This window comes from Anas platyrhynchos, chromosome 2 (genome assembly GCF_047663525.1).
Source record: "Anas platyrhynchos isolate ZD024472 breed Pekin duck chromosome 2, IASCAAS_PekinDuck_T2T, whole genome shotgun sequence".
Taxonomy (NCBI): domain Eukaryota; kingdom Metazoa; phylum Chordata; class Aves; order Anseriformes; family Anatidae; genus Anas; species Anas platyrhynchos.
The window spans coordinates 35429572-35451442 of NC_092588.1; the positions used below are offsets into that span (position 1 = coordinate 35429572).

A 21871-nucleotide genomic window follows, 5' to 3' on the forward strand; every position below is an offset into this window, starting at 1 on the left:
GAAGTAATTGTATCTTGTACAAAAGCTCAAACAGACTCTTCTGTAAAGCAAAACTAGTCATGCTTTACAGAAAAGTGTTTTCCACATTTACTTTACGTAAATGGTGATCTTGAGCCCTTTAACATTGACATGGAAAGCCACATGTAAAATACTAAAACTCCATTCCCATTGCTTGTAATAGTGTCTTGAAATCCAGTGTGTGTTGGCTTTCTGGTATTTTGTGTTGTTTAAATACACTTAACTAGACATCTAAAAGTTTTAACCTTTGAATTAGCCCTAGTTTTGAGCAGAAATCTCATGAATAATTCCTTCTCATCTAAGAATTGCTCATTTTTTCAATCAAGCATGCCACCAGTTATTCAGCTACTAAATAATTCTGAATGATTGTGATCCATGCACTGCAGATTAATACTTTATTGAGACTATTAAAATTGCTCTGACTTTATTCTTATATAGTAAGAATTTTTGCCATGACTATATTGGCAGGTTCAGGATCCATGAAATCAAAAGAAAACTCAGAAGTAGGGTTCCTCAGTTTTATGCAAAATTGCAGAATCAAACCCATAGTCTTTTCTGATCATGTGAAATTTCTCTTCTTAAAATATAAAGGGAAGTCTTTGGAAGGGTACTTGGGAATAAGGAATCTGTTCGTAAAAGCACACGGCTTTGAGGAAATGGTAAAAATGGTAACTCATAGTAACTAACTGACATGAGGTCAGCCTAATTATTAATGATTTTTTTTTTCATTCTTAAGAGCTAATAAAGCTTTCTCTTGTGTGCCTTACAAAAGGCTGATTTCCCATCCCCCTACATCAAATCTTGTTCACTCTCAGAGCAATGTTTATAAGCAAAAATGAATTTAGAAATCTGAAGGTCTGACACATGTAGAGGGACTATCTGTATCAGAAAAACTTCTTGTGAAGCTGTATAAACAAAGATAGAGACAGAGAAAAGCTATCTTTATAGTCTTCTGAAATGACAACATCACGCCAATCTATGCCATAAAGTATTCCCACCTTCATTGGCTAGTATTGCCAGACAGTATTCCCACCTATTGTCTAGTGTTAAATAGTAGTCTTATTTAGCAATTGCCTAAAGCCAAGTACAGTAAACAGCACGCTACATTCTCTTGTATCAACGATAAAGAGTAATACAAATAGTCTGTTGCAATATAACACTATTAAAATCTCTGCTAAGAGAAATGGCAAGTACTGTTTTTATATAATTTAATTGTGTTGTCTGTATACAGAGCTTTTCCTGGTTCTCGTGCCTAATAGCATTGTGGTTATACTGTATTTTTTTTCCCTAAGCCTCTTTTAAAGAAAAGACATTAGTTAAAATCAGGAGAAAGCAACACTCATTTTAATACAAAGTATGGGTAATCAAGTCTGCTAAAATAAGGATTGAGGTAGGTCATATCATCACAGAACATCCCTAGTTGATAGGGACTCACAAGGATGATGGAGAGCAACTCCCAAGGAGGATAATTTTAACATATTGCTAGCTGCAATGCATAGTTTGGAAATTTTATAGAGAGTTGTTATTTAACATCAGATTTTTGGTAATAGCTTGTTTTTGATGTTGTTTTCCCCCTCTCCAATTCAGTCTTTGTTTTTTTTTTTTTTTGATGTAACGTACATAAAATTGTATTCTGTCCAACTGGAATATAAATAATGCTGCCTTTGATAAATATCATTAAATACTAGTGAGCTCAATAATAATGTTACTGACTTCTTTATTTATATATATAGACACACATGTGTGTTTATATATATGTGTGTGTGTATATATGTAATAGACACACACACGTGTGTGCGTCTATTAAGATCTCAGAGTTGATGACAACAAAGCTCAGTTGATCACAGTCCAGTTCATTTTCTGGTATTGTGTTAATCACACCAGCTGTTCTACAGACAGAACTTCTCGTTATCATATGGTACACCTGCAGAAATGTATACCTCTTATGTCTCATTTATCTTTTCCTTGAAATAAGCTCTACCCAGCATACAAAGCAAATGCAAATTTCAGCATTTCTTGTCTGTATCAAGAATTTAACATAGTGTGTTATTCACCTAGGAAACATTCCTTTTTCTGCCTTAGCAATTAAGACTCCTGTATTTTACTGACTTGAATAAGGAACAATCCATCACAACTGCACAAAACAGAATCATACTACTCATTTCTGCCTATCACTGCAAAAATAGTTCTACTATTTCACCATAGATTTTTTAAGTGTATTAAATACTTAGTCACATATATGGAAAGACAGTACAAGAACTCTCTCCAAACTGCAATGTCTGAATGACTGACTAAAACAAAGGGAGGAAAATAAATTGCCATACCGGTGAACTCCACTGTTGCACATAATGACGTGACAAGCTCCAAGCCTGTTACAGAGTTCAGAAGAAACTGATAGCAATCCAACTCCAGAAGCACTGCAAGCAGTGTATGCACAGGCAGCGGTGCGCTTGGAACGGATAAAGGACCCTATGAGTCGGTAAAGTTCATCCAAGCAATTGAGAGGCCTCATCAGCTGCAAAAGGGAAGAGAGAAATTTCAATATTTGCTACTGAGAACATGTGAAATGCTCTCCTGTAGTAGGTCTTCACAACTACGGGTTGGAACAGCAGGGCTGTCTAGGACAGTTAAAAGCCAGATTCTTTAACATGCATACAGATCACAGAGTCTTCTGTTATGACTGAGGACAACTTTTTCAAACTTTTAAATTCTTACGGTCACTGACTTTCATTCCCAGTCCTGCCTACAGAGCTGTTTTTCACTTCATTAAACTGAACAGTTCCATCAGTGCCATTTGCATTAATGGTATTTCCAAAGAAGGGAAACCACAAAGAGACAACCTACAACCGTATACATATACAGGAGGGATACCAAGCCTGGTTAATTGACTCACTGAGACAATCAGCTTATAATTCAGACACATTATCCTTTACTTGTGCAAATGGATGGTTCCTAACCCTGACTAACAACATGGAAAAAGAAAAATGAACAGGAATCTCAAAACATACTACAAAACTCAACATTACTGCATGAAAAATAAATAATCCACCTAGAAAAGGCAGGTTCAGGTAGAAGGCTGCTGCTCTCAGAAGAGTCTTCAAGAGAAATCTGGCAATGAAAAGTAACATTTCATGGTGCTTTGTGTAAAGGAGGGGTTCACAACATAGTTTTGCAAAGACCATAATTCTAAATTCCCTTTATCTTTATTCCAGAAGCACTTTGAGATTCCAGCAAAACTCTTAACCAAAGGTTAAGTCTTTTGAAAAAGAGATTCATTCCCTAGAGACATCTTTAACTAAGTAGGGAAACATTAGCCTCACTTGCCCATTTATGGAGGTAACTTCACTCAAAAAAAGCATACAGGTCAAGTAAATCAATTATAACAACCAGCATATTTAAATCTGGGCACAAATAAATTTAACCTGGTTTACCTCCTATTGATTTAACTTGCATCCATTTAAATTGATTTTCATTGGTACCATTTACAAATGCAGAGCTATGAAGAACATAACAGAAATCACGCCCACAAGCTAAGACCATGCACTAACTCTTAGCTTGCTCCAACTGCAAAATAAATGCACTACGTTAAATTAACATCCCTTGGTTACCTCAGGATTATGAGATGCTTTTAACTTGCCCTTGGTCTTTTTACTAAAATAGATAGGGAACAGGTTTGAGGGTAACAAGCACTCTATATGTAGCTAATTTATCCTGTTGCAGCTGTGACTGTTTAGAAAATTAAATTTCCTGACTCACCATGGAAGGAGAGGAACAGGCTCATCCTCCTCCCCTTCTAAGCGGTCCAGCACAGAGCCAAGAAACAGGAGCTATCTGTCCGTTAATGATTGTGCTAGATGATACGGTCATAAAATTTTAGTCTGTCATAAAGCTCAGCTGATGATTACTATATTTCTCAAGCCACAGTAACTCAATCACTTTTGCTTGTAAGTCAGTACAGACAAGACCTTAGGAATTTCTGTGTTTTTCCTTATTGGTCTACAGTAGGGGTATTAACTCTCCAACAGTAGGAGAGATCATTAAATGAATTTTCATAGCCCCTGGGATCTCTCAGTCACAGAGATTTGAAGACCGATGAAGGTATTTGGAGAAAGCTGAAATGAGGAGGTTCAGAAGGAAGCCTGAGCAGGCTGAAGGAGTATTTAATTTTTAACAGCAATTCCAATTTTTGGAACAAAAAAATTCTGCCTGCATCTGCTCCCCCCTCACCCGACCCCTTGCATGCTCCTGGTGTGACTGCATTGCTCTGACAATGTGGCGAAAAAGAAAATCTATGGTTCTCTTTCTGAGACATGTTGATGCCCTTCAGCATCAGCTGCGGATGAAGAACCACATGGCACCACATACCCCGAACAGCAAGGTGCAACAGAAAGATTGAAAAGATTTCCTCCTTTCCTTATATCCAAAGCCCCTATAGCTTTGAATTCCATTTTTGAATAGAATAAAGAACACCTCATGAAAGGATTATAATAGCAGTGTGTAACATACAGAGTTTAAGCATGCACTTAACATTTTTATTTACCTTATCTATGTAAGCTGCTTTAGATGTTGAATTTGCAGGAAGGTTTGACTTGTCCAGGTAGAATGCTCTGGGAAAACAAACAAAATAATGCAAAGACTGTTAATTGTTTTAATTCTGAAACAAAATGTATGCAGGTGACTATTCTTAGACATCATCCAAAAATATGTTGGTTTTTGTTTGTTTGTTTTGTTTTGTTCTAATTCCATGATAAGAGAGGATCAAGAATTAGTACAAGGGTAAATAGGCACTAACACCCTTTCTTTAAAGTAACGAGGACCATTTTTCTTGTCCTGGAGACAAACATTACCTCTGCCCTTTGACAGTACAGTGCAAAACTTTAATTGCTAGTTAGTACAAAAACTAGTTCTGAAAGTGATTTTCACCAAAACGTTCGTTTTCATCAATGAAAGGTTTGTGGCAAATGTCTAGATTTCAACAGTGACTTTGGGTAACTTAGCATGTAAACTGCACCTGAAATTCATGCACTGCAAGCTTTGTTTGTTTGTTTGGTTTTGTTTAGTTGGTTTGGTTTGGCTTTTTAATATTAATTGTATATATCTGTAATAATATCAGAACAGAATCCCAAATATGAAACATAGTACTGATGTTGAGGAATACACATTCAAGCTCAGAATATAAAAACAAACAAACAAACAACAACAACAAAAAGCCCTATAAGTGGTAAATATACATCATACAAGCAAAATGGTATTTGCAATGTGTGCACTCAGGCATGCATGTGTAAATTTAAAAAAACAAATAAATAAAACAAACTGCCTTCCTATACAATTTCTGCATACTTTGCAAAGGCATTGGTGCATGAAAGAAGCTAAAGAAAAATGTCATTTACCTACAGAACACAAATGTGACAAACAAGGCATTCTTGCTGTATCAGATTTATATACTTTGTAGTAAAGCTCTTCAACCCACCTTCCCCTAGTTTCTTCTATAACCTTTCACTTATCAATGAATGGTACCATTAAAAGTTTCCATAAAATAGACAAATGCTACATGCAGTGTTTTAAAAGACAAAGGTGGCTGATATTTTGTGCAGAGGACTTCCATGCTTCCATCCTTCTCTCCTAAAACAGGAAAAGTTCTATTTTTCAACACCAGAAAGAAAGAACTTCAGCAAAGCTACAGCATGGGAAGCAAGGAGCTCTTCTCCTGTCTCCTTTAACTCAGAAACCTTAGAGGCTTTTTATTTTTGCTGTTTGCCTTACAAGCAAATTAATTGCTCACCATTGATGAATTAACATTAAATGTTCAATAGGCAGAGGAAATATCTTACATATCACTGTCACAAGACCTCAAGACTCATTGTGTTGGTTGAAAAACTCCTAAAACTGCTGGGGCCACTGCTAACAGAAACATCGACTGGGATTCCCTGACTAGATGAAGCCTCCAGGGAGAATCATGCAACCCTGCAGCAATTCTGGACAAGGTTAAAAACAAAACACAAACATGCACACACGGAACCAAAAACACTGAATATGGAACTTTTCTAGATTTTCTGGTGGAAACCTCAAGGTAAGATCTGGCTCTAGTGCCTGTGCACAAGGAGTAGACCTGGCTAAAGGTCACAGCCAAGTCTTGACCCAGGCTGGAACTGAACTCTAGCTGCCCCATGGAATGTTAACCAAATTTTAATTGCAATAAAAAATGAAAACGATTTTATCCACGAGCAAAGTTATTCACACGGTTTCATTATCTGCAAAATAGGGGTGCAGACTGCAAATTTGCATAGCCTTTTACTAGTCAACAATCTGAAATAACTGTACTGATTAAAAAAAAATAAATCCATTCACCTTTAATTCTAGTAGATTTTGCTGCCCATAGTTTTGTACTTTTGAAAACCATCTTCCCCCAGATTTAAGGTATGAATTAATCCCCTTTCAAAGCACAGTAAAGAAAACTAATCTAGTTCTGTTATTCCATTAAGCCTGTGCACAATCCAGACTGTACTCTGTGTCAGAGGAAGCTGGAGACTATTGGGAGGAAAAGAGGTTTGCAGAGAAAATTACTCATAAATCACTACGAGTGGCCACAGCACATAAAAGCTACCTCAGCAGCAACAGGCTAACCTTTTCCTTTGTTAACAAAGCTAAAACCAAAGCATCATCCTGCCATCCACTGAACATTATCAGACTAAAAGCCTCTACTGTTTTTTCCTGCTATGCTACAGGAAAATGTGCTTCATTCAGAGTCTGTTCAGCACTCCCATTCTCTTTGTGCTATTATTTCAGCAAATTCAGCTGCGTTAAATGAAACCAAAAACCAAATACAGAACAGTACACACATTAATAGAGTACATGGAAAATAATCAACTCAGGGTACAAAATGAAGCAACACGGACACTAGAATAGTATATACAATTATAGAAATTACTATATTAATTCAGTCAGTTATTCATTAACCTAAAGAACAAACAAAAATCAACTATACACAACATTAATTTTATATATCAAAATATCCTGTTACCAATGAAACTATTCCCCCCACACAATCAGACAGCACTCCCAGATGTTTCTCAAGTGCTTTATTTTTATTGCTTTTCATAAAAACTGTCTTCAGTATTTTACAGAACATGACAAACTGTGGACAGCATATAAATTTCCAGAGCACTTCACTTAATTACTAAATGCTTGTTAAGGTCCTTAATCATATTTTATGGGAAAAGTTAATGGCAATATTGGCATGGTGCCCAATTTGGACAATATTTTCTAATCCATTTGAAATGATCAAGAATGAAATCATAGTTCTTTGTCTGCAATTGTGATGCTGGTTTTGCTGCTAAAAGCCTTACAATTTCTCTAAGTTGCAGTAGAAAAGCCTTTTTTTTTAAAAAAAAAAAAAAAAGAAAAAAAAAGAAAAGAAAGAAAAGAAAGAAAGAAAGAAAGAAAGAAAGAAAGAAAGAAAGAAAGAAAGAAAGAAAGAAAGAAAGAAAGAAAGAAAGAAAGAAAGAAAGAAAGAAAGAAAGAAAGAAAGAAAGAAAGAAAGAAAAAAGATAAAATCAAGCAAACAACAACAACAAAAAGGCATTAGAACAGGGGATTATTGCTATGTTCCAGTTTTAAAGACACGTCCCAAATTTCCTATGTAAAAATGCCAAATTAAGGGACAGAGATCTCAGAGAAAACTTACTATGGATTGAGGTACTAAACATCTTAGGGTTCAAAAAGAAAAACACTGTCACAAAATGATCGTTCTCTCTCTCTCTCTCTCTTTTTTTTTTTTCTTTTTTTTTTTTTTCCCAGAAATTCTCCTGGAACCAACATACAAAGGAGATACTGAAGTTTTGATGTTTTTCTTAGTCAAGCATTTTACCTAGTTATCCTATCTGTCAATCATCCTTTATTTGAAATGTAAGAATAGCAAAGAAGTAATTGGGGGCAGAGGGGAGATAATTGGATTAAATAGCATTAAATAAAGGCAAGTTGGGCTGCTTTGCTGATTTTACAACAAAGAACTATCTCTTACATTGTCTTCATAACTGTGGCATACATATGAAGAAATTCATACTGCCTTCAAAAGGAGGATGGAAATATCAGAGAATCACAGAATTGTAGGGGTTCGGAAGGGACCTCCAGAGATCATCAGTCCAACCCCCCAAAATATATTTGAATGCTACTTGATTTTCAGTCCCTTAGTCACAAGTTATTCAAGAAGCATGGTCAACAACATGGCAAAGGATACATCAATACAGAGGTGCAGACTCGGGGAGTGTTGGAATTAGTGTCTGTAATTTTCTTCTTCAGCTCTATACATATGTCTATGACATATTTAGTATCTCTCTGTATATGCACATAAATACACACATACTTATCTATTTCTTTAATAAAAAACTATATTCTGTCATCTCATTGTTAACTATAGATGAATCCAGGTGTACAGCATGCATATATTTGTCTTCAAACACTTAGAAGTGTATCGATTTTTATATATACACATGTGTGTTTGTGTGTGTATATACACGTGCTTCCAAACTCAACTTTCTGTTGTATCAAGTACCCACTGCAGAAAACAATCTGCTGCCAGAGCAAACAAATGGCAATTGTCACATGTTCTTTCTAATAAATGGTAAATCTCAATAAATGATAAATTACCAAGTATATCTACACTCTAAACCCACACAAATAGGTGGTGATTTTAAGCCATTTGCTTGACACCATGCATCTGAAAATATATTTTAAAAATTTTCAGCTTGCAACAGTTGATACCTTGCAATAATGGAGACCATTTAAAGTGACAGTTACTTCAACACAACATAATTCCTCTAAATTTTACTAGTGTTTCTACATTACTTTGCAGTATTTCTGTATCTCTATTCATGCTACAAGTCCAGAAGAAAGAAAACTGTAATATTCTATCACTATTTAGGTTCATAAGACAGGAATAGTTTTCATACAGAAATAATACATTAAGAAAAATCTACCAATTAAAGTCTCAGCATACTGCGTTACTCCACAGAAGTATGCACATATGAATTATCAGACGGCAAAACACAAAGGACTTCCCACCTTCTGCATTATATATGCCTGGAAAAATATGTACTTCAGCAAAAAAGGCAATTTAATGGGGCTTTGGTCTCATCATAAAATAAGATCATGGGATCTTATAAAGGGGATTCTAACCCTAACATCTTAATGATACAACCATATGTACAGTATTATTAGAGGTTTTGAGAAAGGTTTAACTATTAGAAAAAATCTTCGCAACAGTTTCGCAATTTTAAATTCTGAAACAGCACACATAGCAGTATTCTCACCATTCACAACTACTACTACGCAACCTGAAGCACAGAACAGAAAATTTTAACACCATGTGGCTCTGAAATTACCTTGGGTAATTCATATATTTGATGTGTAAGCCCTTCCTGGGTAACCCAATATGCCAAACCTCCTGCCATCTACCTACTTCCCGGATCACTTGAAACCATCCTGTTTTACTAAGTGAAAGGGAACTTCTTGGGCCACAAACCACTTACAGCTGCCTTTCTGCCTCTCCCATTATTATCCTAACTGCCAATTCCACACTGAACACATTAGTGCTTACTAATTGTTTCCACACTTGCCTATCACAGAATATATTTCCCCTTATTGGCTCATGATATTCCAGACATGGAATATACTGTTAAAATGATAACAGGACACATAGTCAGGATGGTCAGCATTTCTATTACAGCTGTAGGCTTGGATTCATATCAGTAACCAGAAGTGAAAGAAAAAGCTTCACCTCTGACCACTGCAGATACACTTTCTCTACATTTGCAGAGGATAAAGAAAACAGAATGAACAAGATGTCCACCTCAGTGAGCAAAGACTCAGTGTATGGGTCATTGTGGTTTTTTACTGTAATCTGTCAAGATGCATAATTTTCAATTTCAGAACATTACATATAATAAATACTGATCATACTTTGTAAAAAGTCTGAAGATACAATGAATTTACACTCACACAAAGAGTATATATCTGAAAGAGAAAAAAACACATATCTAAATTCAAGCCAGCTGAGTGTATCTTTTAAAACAGCAAGACAATTTAATTTACTTTGTCCAGCATCTTTCTATTCACTCTGGTCTTGCTTCACTTAGATGCAATGAATCTCAATTTCTGTTCTACCTAAAATGTTTCTCATTATGTTTGTCAGAAGACAAATTTAGCTATTATTTCCTTGTTATGTCCTTCAGAGTGAATGCTTAATTTTCAATCTTTCCTTCATAATGATTTTGCATTTAGAGAGAGCTCAGCCACAAACATCTAGTTCATTTAGAACCACATCTTAAAATTCTAAGAGGCATCAGTTTTCCACTTTTTATAGTCATATAAACTACATGATAAATTAGTGTATATAGCATTGCACTCTAGTTTTACTGTTGCATTTTTAAACACAATGCAATATACAAAATACCTAGTACTAAAATCCAGAAAATAGTATTTCACCTACTTCATAATATCCCACTGAACTAAAAAGAGAATATTTTAATGGAGTCACTCTCTGAAACCTGTAAATCTGCTCAGGTTACTATTTTCTGAATTTGATGGCTATAACGAAAATTGTAAATGAGCAAACCAGCTAAACATAGGAGAAAGGAGAGAAAGACTAAAATCAAAGGACAATAGTGGGATGACAACAAAGCTTCCTAACAACATAAGCTTCTTAACTGCATGAGCAATTTGGTTTGGAGGAGCTCTCCACTGGAAACAGGGGGTGAAGAAATCTGCCAGTTTTGCGATAGGTTTTAATGCATTACCTACAGGGTTTGATATATGATCTTGTCTTTGTGATAATGCAGGCATGGTCTTGAGAATCTGTAAGCTCGTTCCAGAAACAAACCCTTTCTCTCACTGTAATTAACTATCTCTAAGTGGGTACGTCCTTTTTGTCATTTTTACCAAAGTAACTATTAGAGAATTTTAGTTCAGCCTGAAGCCATGAGCGCCATCACGTCTATTTTCTGCCTTGACTAAATTATACAGGATACAGAAAACATCATCTTGCCAAGAACCCTGCAGCTTGAGAAGCTGCTGAGCGCATATACATGCACATATAAATAAAAAGAAGTTATATTCCACAGGCATATTTTGTTCCACACCCACAGAAATTCCAGGGGCAGAAATAGTTTCTTTGTCTTTAGAAAATAACTTTAAAAATAACAATATTAAAATCTTACGGATTATAACAAGATATCCCTGAATAAAGGATTAAATTAAACTTGCCATCATTCTGTGGAAGGCAATTTATGCCATAAAATAGGTACAGGAGGCTTTAGAAAGAGAAACTGTTTGAAGTTACTTTGTAAATGAAACACTTTAAAATGACAAATATTACGCTCAATGTAATCAGATGTTCAATGTAATGAGGGTAGTTAGCTAAATCATTTGTCATTAGATTCACTGATTATAATTGCTTCCTTAGCGTAAGACTTGCATTTACCTCCTAAAATTATATCAAAGGGAGCAGCAACATAGGATAAAGAAGAAAAAAAGGTCTTTTCCCTTTACTGCTTGCTTTAACTTTTTCTTCTGTTACAGCTGTACAGCAGGCCACAAAAGTGACTGCCAATAATGCTGGACACAGCTGACTTCAAAGAATAGTTCCAAATCACACAGAATGGTAGGCAGAAAGGAAAGAATGCTTTTTTTTCACGCCTTTTTTGTCTGTTGATGCACAGGCAAGTTAATTACTACACAGTGGTAATTATCACCCACACCAGTGGTGAGGATGGATAGCAATCCTCAGCTGCCTTTCCTGCAGCACGATCTTATCTTTGGAGTGAAGAACTGGGTCATCATATAGTCAGTGATGTCACTAGAAAGTGCCATGCTGGGCATAAAAGAAAAGATAAAATAAAAGGAGGTAGAACCTCACCTTCATCTATTCCCTTGATCATTCCTCTCTCAATCTTCCCAATTCAAGCCACCACATTATTGGGAACCAAATCTTAAAAGTGGTTAGATATCTAAATGTAAGTATAGGCGCTAAAGATTAATAGACATTTTAATGTGTCTAACAGCCAATGATTGCACTAATTTCTCATCAGCTAAAACATTAGCTGCATAGACAGTTCATAACCCATATGAGTGTACTGACAGGGCACATAAATTCCACTATGGTTTGCTCTTCGTATCAACATCATGCAGTGGAGCATACTGCAGCCACCTAACATACTTGGTATAGCCACGGCCCTGCACCCCCCTGAATGACCTGTGCCCACAGCATCCCTTCCATCTTTTATATACATCACTCGTGTGCACAGACCTGGCCCAGAAAAAGCTCTTAAGAACAGATGTTCCTGGACTTTTCTGCTTAAGAAGGTGACCAAGAGTATCTGTGGAAAAGTACATTTTAATGGAAAGTTGAAGGAGGGACCCACATTTTTCTCAGAAAGATCATTTACAATGAAAGAAAAAATTAATCTGATCTGCCTGATAAAAAATGTTAAATATTTATGAAAAAGGAAAGACTGGAAGAGCAAGCTTCCTTACTACTGGAAGGCCCATCCTAAGCCATCAAGCTCAAACCTCTGACACCTCAAACAAACGTTTTCTCAGTTCTCATTCCTATACTCATCGATGTCCATTATAAAACTATCTTACTTACTCTAGTAAGGTAATCCAAAACCTGATTCTTCCAAGGGTAAAATCAGTTCTCTTATTCAACTAAGGGTTATATCTTAAAGTCACTGCTCAGTCCAAAGATTGGCTGAGTTATGGCCATTCAGCTGACCTCTATGTCAGGTTTGTCCCAGCTTCTAACAGGTCTGCATTGTAACCCAACCTTTGGTCCCAGTAATGACTATATAATTTATTTCTATGCAATGTAGTAATAAATACCATAATGAATCATACCATGCAGGAAAGAGACCTTTACCAAAAATAAAAATCATATTCATAGGACATAATGTATTTTAATTAAATAATTCTTAAAAGAGTAATATTTCAAAAATGATAAATTAAGCTTTCCCTCATACTTTTACAGACACGTGTGATTCAAGATGTGCATCAGAAGATTTAACCCAACCAATCAGTCCAAGTAATTATATTGCATTCATGAATTATCATTATTCCTATCAGCATTTGTTGTAGTTATGAATTCAAATACCATTGTTCATTGTTCCCTGCTGAAGAGAAATGGTCTCTCATATCTGTAAAAGCAAAATGACTTACTCAAGATGGAAAAAAAAATAAATAAAAAAAAAAATTTGAATGACAGGTAGTAGCAAAGGAGAAAGATGAAGGACAGCAAGAGAAGGTGGGAGAATGCAGAACACAGCCAGTTAACGTCAGCCTCTGTACAGGTCAGATGCACAGGTTCTTTCCAGTCCTCTTCTAAATTAGAAGACAACTGTAGAGCTATCAAACCACACAGTAATAAAGATCTTTAAAAATCTTTGCTGACTTAATTACTTTCACTTGGTTGTACTGCATGTTTCCCCATTAGCAAACGGTTTAATAAGGTTAAATTTACAATGTTGGCACTTACCAGCATCAGCGTAACTTGCAAATACAATTTGAGTATAGCCTTTTTTTCCTTATGAGTGTCAGAGAAGCAGAAAAGGTGAAATATAAAAATAAATGCAATCTAGCTGACCATGAAAATGAAATCCAGCACCATAAAGAATAATCGTGGGCCAGATGCTGAAAATTTCCCTGCAGTTTCAGAAATGTCATAAACTGTTTGTTTATGACATTTCTGAATTTGTTTCTAATATAACATCATATTCAGAAAAAGGACTTCCTACATATTGCGGGGGCCTCAGGAACTGTAGAACAACTCAGCTCTTAGCTGTCCTTAGAATGAAAATTCCCCTGTATAATTGATTAGATTCAAATAGCTAGGGTTAAGTGAGTTACAGAAGATGGAAGAATGTTCTCTTCATTCTGTATGTATCAAATTCCAAAACTGGTTTTCAACTTTCATGCATTTTCGTAAAAATGATAATCTTACGATTTATATTTTGTAGTTGAGGTAGTATTTTCAAAAGTCCCAAAGCAAGAACCACGAAGAGAAGTTCTTATGACTGCTCAAATGAGTGTCAAGGAGGACAACTTTGCACCTGGATTTATTATTTCACTTCTGATACTGTGAAAAAGCTGGTCGCAGATCCTTAGTAATTAATGATTTTTGCAAGAATAGCTAAGATTCAGGGTTTTTTTACTTGAAGGATAAAGGCTATCCTCCTTCCACTGTAAATCTACTACTGTATCTCTTAATTCATTCAAATAAAAAAATTGTAAATGAATTCTAATGTGTTCATTAGTATAAATTCCATCCCACACACACCAAAAAAAAAAAAAAATAAAAAATTGCACTCCTCAAAAATGTTTTATGTACTCATTCTTAACAAGTCTTGTCTTACAATTTAAGAATTATCTAAGCAAGGGTACCTCACATTTATTAATTTTATTGTCCCACTTGAAGCCATCACAAGTCAGGCTAACGTTTCATTGCCAGTGGGACCATACACAACCAAAATGGTCTCCTCTGGTACACATTATGAGAATACTATTATTCAAATGTGCCTGTGATAAGAGAAGCTGAACTTGCATTAAGAAATCTCATCAATGGATGATTCTGCTGCAGTGTCATGACCAGCTAGTGGCTTCATTCCCACTCCCTCCTCTTCTCCCACTGACTACTTTTTCCTCTGTTGTTGCTCCCCATTTGCTTTCTGCTGCTGTATCAATGAGGATTGTAAAATGGTCATTGGGTGATCATTTCAGAAGCAGCAGTGTATTCTTTTTCTACAGAGAAAGAATGGTTTATGGATTGTGTGTGTCTTGAATGACTTGTTTTATTACTGATTAGGTGGTTCTACATAGAGGATTTCTTCCACATGAAGAGTTTAATCCAGTGTTATTACATATGCGTATGTTTCCAAGGAGTATTCAATTTCACTTTTATGTTTTTCTTTGGAGCAATTATCCAAATGTTAATAGCTTTTGCTGCTGTAGTTACTTTATTAGATTCTCCTGTCCAAACACCTACACAGGCTAGCAAATGGCAGAACAAGAACAAAGCATCTGCTTTTCTGTTTTTCCTCTTTTCTTCGCGTTATGTCAGTGAATTCCTGAAGCTGCTTGTGCCTCATTTAAGCAACTGGTAGAGCTCACCAGAACACAAATGCAAAGATCAATTACTGAATGCTCTCATCAGACATTAGAAGGCTGGAACAAATCCGTATTTTTCCTGTTCTTTAGACTGGACAGAGCAACCATTGGTAATTTTTGTTGAATGCTGACTTTTTCATAGTATCTTTCAGCAAAACTAGTCCTTGGAGGTTAGCAACTGGTCATACCTGTGAGTCAAAATACCAGTGCTATATCTCATTAGATCCACAGAATGAATGAAGGTCCTAACCAGAACACGTGATGGTAAATAGGATCAAGGAACACTGAAACAATGTCAGGAAGAATTTTAGGATTTTTATGGGGGCCAAATCAGACCTATTCATTTACTTAAAAAATGGCAAAAAGTTTCGCCTTGCACATCTGAGGGAAAACTCATTCCAATGCTAGTTCATCTACGCCAAACACTGCCATGACCAAAGCTTTCAAAAACCTATTTGTCATATTTTCATATAAGATTTGTGAAAAAAAATACTTAGGAGGAACTTTTTTTTTCCCTAAACATTAAGTACTAACCAAAAAAAAAAAAAAAGTGGAAAATGGAACAAACAAATAAATACATAAATAAATACTACATTTGCCATTGGATAGAATTCCAGTGGCACAGATGAAACAAAGAAAGTAAATATACAGTACTCACTGAATACAACTGGCTTTAAAATTGTTTTTGCTACAATATTGCTTGGATTAAAGCAGAATTTAGGAAGTCCACTGCTCTGATAAAATCTTAGAGAAATATATTTGCAAGATCCATGAAGAAAATATCCGAAAGACAGGAGTAGATCAACAGGTAAAGGAATTGGAAAAATAATATTGAGACTTTCACTTGTATGCTTGTCTCCACCTAGATACACTTAGACAGGATACTTAAATATCCTCCTTCCTACTCTTTCATTTTCTTTGCTGCCCTTCATCTCTTTTTATCTCCAATTCTCTGTCGTTTTTAACATGTGTAGCCAAATGGTACTATTTCCATCCAACTCAGGGATTTAAAAAGTGAAAAGATGTGATGTTACCCTTTTTTGTTCTATTTGTGTATATAAGTATATTTAAACAGGTGTTTTCCACAGATACAATGAGGTGCAAGAGTGGTCTAGGTATTTTATCATCATTATTAGGTATATCATCATTTTACTTCGTAACTTAGAGATCAGTACACCAGAAATTCTGTCTTTATGAGCAACTTCTTAATTATTTACTAAAATACACACCTGCATAATCGTTGCATATACTGGTAAGTACATACTCCGTAATCCACACCTGAAGCTGATGCAAGTACCCAGAAATGTTCTTATTCCCATTAGTACTAGAAAAAAACTACATTCACTTTTGAGGAAAACAGCACTACTTTATAAGCCCTATTCTGTAGAAATCACATAAATATGATCTAAAGAATCAGATCATAATATTTAGAGATTCTGGTACACCAATTGTGATCATGTAGACAATTCTGTTACTATATGCATTAGTAAATCAACTCTGAGGCATTTGCAGCTATAATTTTCACAGGAAAATGATTTAGGAGAGAATATAATTTTAATTTTCTTTTTCAATGTAATCTTAATAGTGCAGAAATAGAAAAAAAAAAGTCAGAACCATGAGTCTTGGATTTTTTTCAATCAAACAACAAAAACAACCACCATACAATGCACTTTAGTTTAAATACGTGTCATAGAAACTGGGTCAAAAAGCTGAACTTGCTAAGGTAATCTCAGGAAAGTTGGTTTATTACCCACCGTAGTTTCTGGTTATACTGCTTTACTTTTTCTAGTGATGCTGCATTTATCTGAGCTTGAAATTCTTCTACTGAAACACTGTCTCTGTAGTAATATCCTTCCATGCTTTCCAATGCTATGAAAAGAGAAAGAAGAATACAGAAGAGAAAAATCGGTATTAAATATTTAGTATTCACATTCTTTGTAGCTTTGTTCACAGACTAGTGTATTACTTTTAAACCTTGAAGCTGAGATCCCTGTGGATTGCTGAGCTGTTTCTGTATGTCATTGAATTCATACAGATCTTTTTAAGATTTCATTCACAACAAAATTTATATTTCTGGCCCCATGGAAAATATAGCATGAGTTCTGTTGCTCTAATTAAAGTATTCGTGCCCCTTGCATGTAAATGTGTTTTTTAGTTCTGATATATATACTGGGGGGAAGGGGGGGAGCAGTAGAGGAAAGAAAGGATTGGATTAATGTACAGATACTTTCACAGAGGGAGACCTAAAAACTTGTTATGAAGTCTGATGAGGGGATATGGAACACTTCAAACTCTAGCTATTTCCACTGATAATCTGAATGCCTTCTTCTGGATTAAGTAAAGCAAATTTCTCTGGATCTCTGAAAATGCCATATATGCTGCTTTGCAGGGATCAGGTATATCTCTACAGATGGACTCCTTGTCTTTGTTGTATTCACTTGACAAAAGCAAGGATGAATGTTGCTACAAGAATTCAGGAACCAAAAAAAGATTTCCAGTATAGGTCACTGTCCTTCTCATACGATCATCACACAGAAATTAAAAGGAGCATAAAAGGAATGCACAACCTTCCATTTTCGCATGTTCTTCAATACTTTTCAAACAAAAACAAACAAAAACAAAAACACCCCACCCTTCCTTTAAATTAGATACTCAGCAAAGTTCAATCCTTTCTTTAGCTAAGCCACGTCAAATGTTTGAAAAGTCTCAAACAAATTTGAAACTCAAAAATCAAGATCTCTACATAACAAGAGCTTGTTAAGAGATTAACTTTATTATAACACAAAACACAGGTTCCTAGTGATATACATTTCTGGGAGAGGATCATTAAAGATTTTACAATTAGGAACATTGCTACTTTAATAATCCATACTCATTCTAAGAATTCATCACCCTATCAGAAAATGCATGCAATAAGCAGATCTCTGATGAAAACATGCTGCAGTCTTACAGCTTCAGCTGCACACAGAATATTAATTCTGCTTGTACTGCTTAATATGACCAGTTAATAAATAATTCATTCAGTGTGAAATAACTTGCAAATTGCACTCCCCTTCGGTGTTTTCAAAGCTCGTAATTCTGCTTCTGTGCAAAAATATTAAATTTCAACAGAAAGACTTCTTAACTTCCTTGATGCTTTATCCCACCAAAAAAAATAATAATAATAATAATGCAGAAATATCCACAGAACTCTCTAATACCAGGTTAGTGCACACATAGAGCTGACTATCTGTATGTCTTGTTTTACCTGAATAAACTTCAATTTGTCCAGTTAGATCACCCACGTGAGAAAACTCAGTCGCTTCTCAGGACTGACTGGGGCACACAGTTCTGCTTCTACCAGCGCTATGGGGACCATGCTACTGGTTGTTGGCAGGGAATATCATAGTGTACACTTTAACTCTCCAATTTTTTAAAGGATTTCATGTATTTCTAGCTATTCAACGTATTAGAAAGCTCTCTTGTAAGGCAAGCTTCCCTTACAAAGTGAAACATGTCTTCCATAGTATTCGTGAATCAATATTAGGATTTTATGGTCTGGATGAACAGATGAATGGAAAAAAAATAGGTGGATGGGAAGGCTCAGAGTGTAGTAGGCAATAGGACACAGTCTGCATCAAGAGGCCCATTAAAAAGCAGGACACCATAATGATGTACATTGTTCGTTATCTTCATCACTGACCTGGAGGAGGTGACAAAGTGCACTTCTGTCAAGTTTTTAGCTGAAACCGAAGTGGGGGACGCAGTGTAATATGCAATTGCAGGGCCACTTAGAAGGAGACCTAGACAGGATGGAGGAGTTGCCCAACAGGAACAATGTGAAACAGAACAAGACAAATGTCAAGTCCTGCATGGAGCCTCAGAAGAACCTGGGAGTCAGCAAACTCAACATGAGTCTGCAGTGTGCCCTGGCAAAAAAAGAAGGCCAAGAGCATCCTGAGTTGTATTAACAGAAGCACAGTCAGTAGATTGACAGAAGTGCTTATCCTTACTTCCTTACTTACTTACTCATTAGATAGCATCTCGAATACTGCATCCAGTTTTGGGCCCCACGATACAAGAAAGCTGTTGATCAACTGGAGAGAGTTCAGTAGAGTGTCACCAAGATGGTCATGGCCTGAAACCTTATGAGGAGAGGCTAGGGAACCTCAGCTTGTTTGGCCTGTAATTGATGGCTTTGGTGACCTACATGCCACCTAACTAGACTTAGTTAACAGGAGGTCAAGAAGAAGACAGTGCCAAGCTCTTTACAAAGGTGAAGGTTGCAGAACAAGAGGCTATGGACATAAATTGGAACAAAAGAGGCTGTAACTGGATCGAAAGGAAACACTTTTCCATGACAAGGGCAAATAGAGAAATACGTTCTCCAAGTGGCTGCTCAATCTCTGTTCTTGTTTAGAGATCTTACTTGAAAAAACCCTGAGCAACCCACTCTGACCTCACAGCTGACCCTTCTGTGAGCAGGTTCTCCAGGACCTCAGGAACTCCCAAGGTCCCTTTCAACATGAATTATTCAATTATTCTATGAAAACATAAAAAAAAAGCTTATATTATTAAGAGACTAAAGCGAAATTTTCAATAAATTGAATTTCAATTTTAAATAAAGTATATTTTAATTAAGCTTATTTATTGCTGAGATCACAATTCTAATGTAGTAAATAGAGAATTCTGAATGCCAAGAACTGTCAACATTCTCAGACCCCAATACTATAAATCAGGACCCTTTGAATGTATGTATTTAAACATATGTTTGTACAAAACTATTCTTACAAGTGGAAAGATACATAATATAGCCTGCATAAACACTTTAAAACTATAAAAATGCCTGCAATCCCAATCCTGCAAATATATAGGCATGATTAATTTTAGGCATGGAACTATGCAACACAGAATAGAACAACACAGAGACTAGCTTGTTCTATTGACAAACTATTCCATGAACACTATTTTCTAAATGTTCAATTGAAAGCATCATAAACCATTGTATTTTTTAGGCAGAAAATAGCTTAGCTGTGTTAAGGTTGGAAAGCAAGAATTTACTTCACAGAGGAACTTGCAAAAGATTTCTCTTCTCAAAGCTAATAAATTTCAGTTAAACATGGGCATCTACTGAGTTAGTTTGATGGCAGCTCATCCAAACCTTACAGGAATGAAGTAAAAACTATAATCTCAATACATTCATTAGTAAGGGAAATATATAGAGAGATATTTAAACAGTAGGATTTAATTTCTTATCCAGGACTTCTAATTCTTGGATTCTAATGGACTATTTTAACGGAAGACAGTTGATAATTAAAGAAAATTGGTATCAGAAAGAAAGAAGACTTTCCCATTACTGAAAATTATTAAACAGATGTGACACTTCAATGAATCTTTGCCCTTTTGCTTTAGCTCACTGCAAAGGTTCTAATACTAGGACACAAATATTTTGGGCACTCTAGAAACAAAAGAAAAAAATTCTGCAGAAGAAAGTCTCAAGCACACTGAATCCCTGTCCACGGTCCTGTGAATCTAAAAGAACAGGTATTTCCAAGATTTTGTCTGAACCAAGGTACTTTTTATTCTCTTCCATATGTGTTTTTGTCTGCTTTCCAGAAATGTTTCTGATGCTCATTTTTCTCATTTGCCTCTATGACTGAACTCAATCCCTTCAAAATAAATCCAGTGAAGTCTGTCCTTTTTAGTTTATTTAAAAGTCAGACTTCAGGGATCTTAAAAAAAAAAAAGTGTGGGTTAGATTTACAGTAAATTCTGTTATCTCTTCATGTATCTTACTGTTCATGATTTCCTTTTACATCCTCCTAACTTATCAACCCTCCTTGAAATCTTCATTTGTATGTCTTCTGCCTGTTCCTTATGGACCCTGGAAGCCTTTTGCAAGTTACAGAGTACTGTCAGCTCCTTCTGAAATGAAATGTAGCTCAAGGCAATCAGCACCTTGCATTTACTATTTCAGTGAATCAAATTCCATGTTCCTGATGACTGTAATGACACTGCAGCTAATGCAGGCTGCCTGCGATTTATGAACAGTCTGAGCATCAGTGCCACCATGCATCATTTCAGTAATGTTTACAGTCTCATAACTACAAAAGCCTGAAAAAGTTATTTAAGTCTTCATTACATTTTAAAGAGACATAATTCTCAGGGGTAACAATTTAATCCGTACATTTGAAGTAACAGGAAAAGGTTACTATAGTATTAGGATTGCAAAATACTTCAAAAAGCAAGTTTCATGATCTGACTATCATCCACTAATAACCAAAAGAAAAAAACATTGATGAAAGAGCATTCATTTTTTGGTGTTGGAATCACGTAACAAGTATAAATTAGAAATACATACCTGTATGTCTATTTTTCACCACAACACTCAGCATTTCTTAAATTCAGTTTAATTCTAAATTCTCAGTAAATGCCCATATTAAACAACTCAGTTAAATACAAGAATTATGTGCTTAGAGTTACAAAGCATTAAAGTTAGAGTGAGTAAGATGTGCTTTAGAGATTTAATTATTATTTGAAAGAATTGGAAAAAAAAAATCAAGTTACCTTGTGAAAAAAGTACTGGGTGGATTTTAAACCCCCCTCCATTCTTCAGTCTTTGAGGAAGCTGTTCAAAATGGTAACTATCAAGGTAGAAATAAACCTTCAGAGTTTGCCGGCTTCCTTCTGCTTGGTATGTGATTGGAACATCTAAGAATAA

At 35.6% G+C, this 21871-nt stretch overlaps 1 protein-coding gene across 2 annotated transcripts in view; it reads right to left on the reverse strand.

The window, feature by feature from the left end:
* Positions 1–21871, reverse strand: part of PREX2 (phosphatidylinositol-3,4,5-trisphosphate dependent Rac exchange factor 2) — a 175572-nt gene that overhangs the window by 22255 nt on the left and 131446 nt on the right. For both annotated transcript variants that reach the window (XM_027452319.3, XM_013099335.5), the window contains 4 exons: positions 21718–21861; positions 16926–17040; positions 4559–4625; positions 2343–2533 (listed from right to left, as the gene is read on the reverse strand). In XM_027452319.3, coding sequence (XP_027308120.1) covers positions 2343–2533; positions 4559–4625; positions 16926–17040; positions 21718–21861 — 517 coding nt within the window. The remainder of the gene's footprint in view (positions 1–2342; positions 2534–4558; positions 4626–16925; positions 17041–21717; positions 21862–21871) is intronic.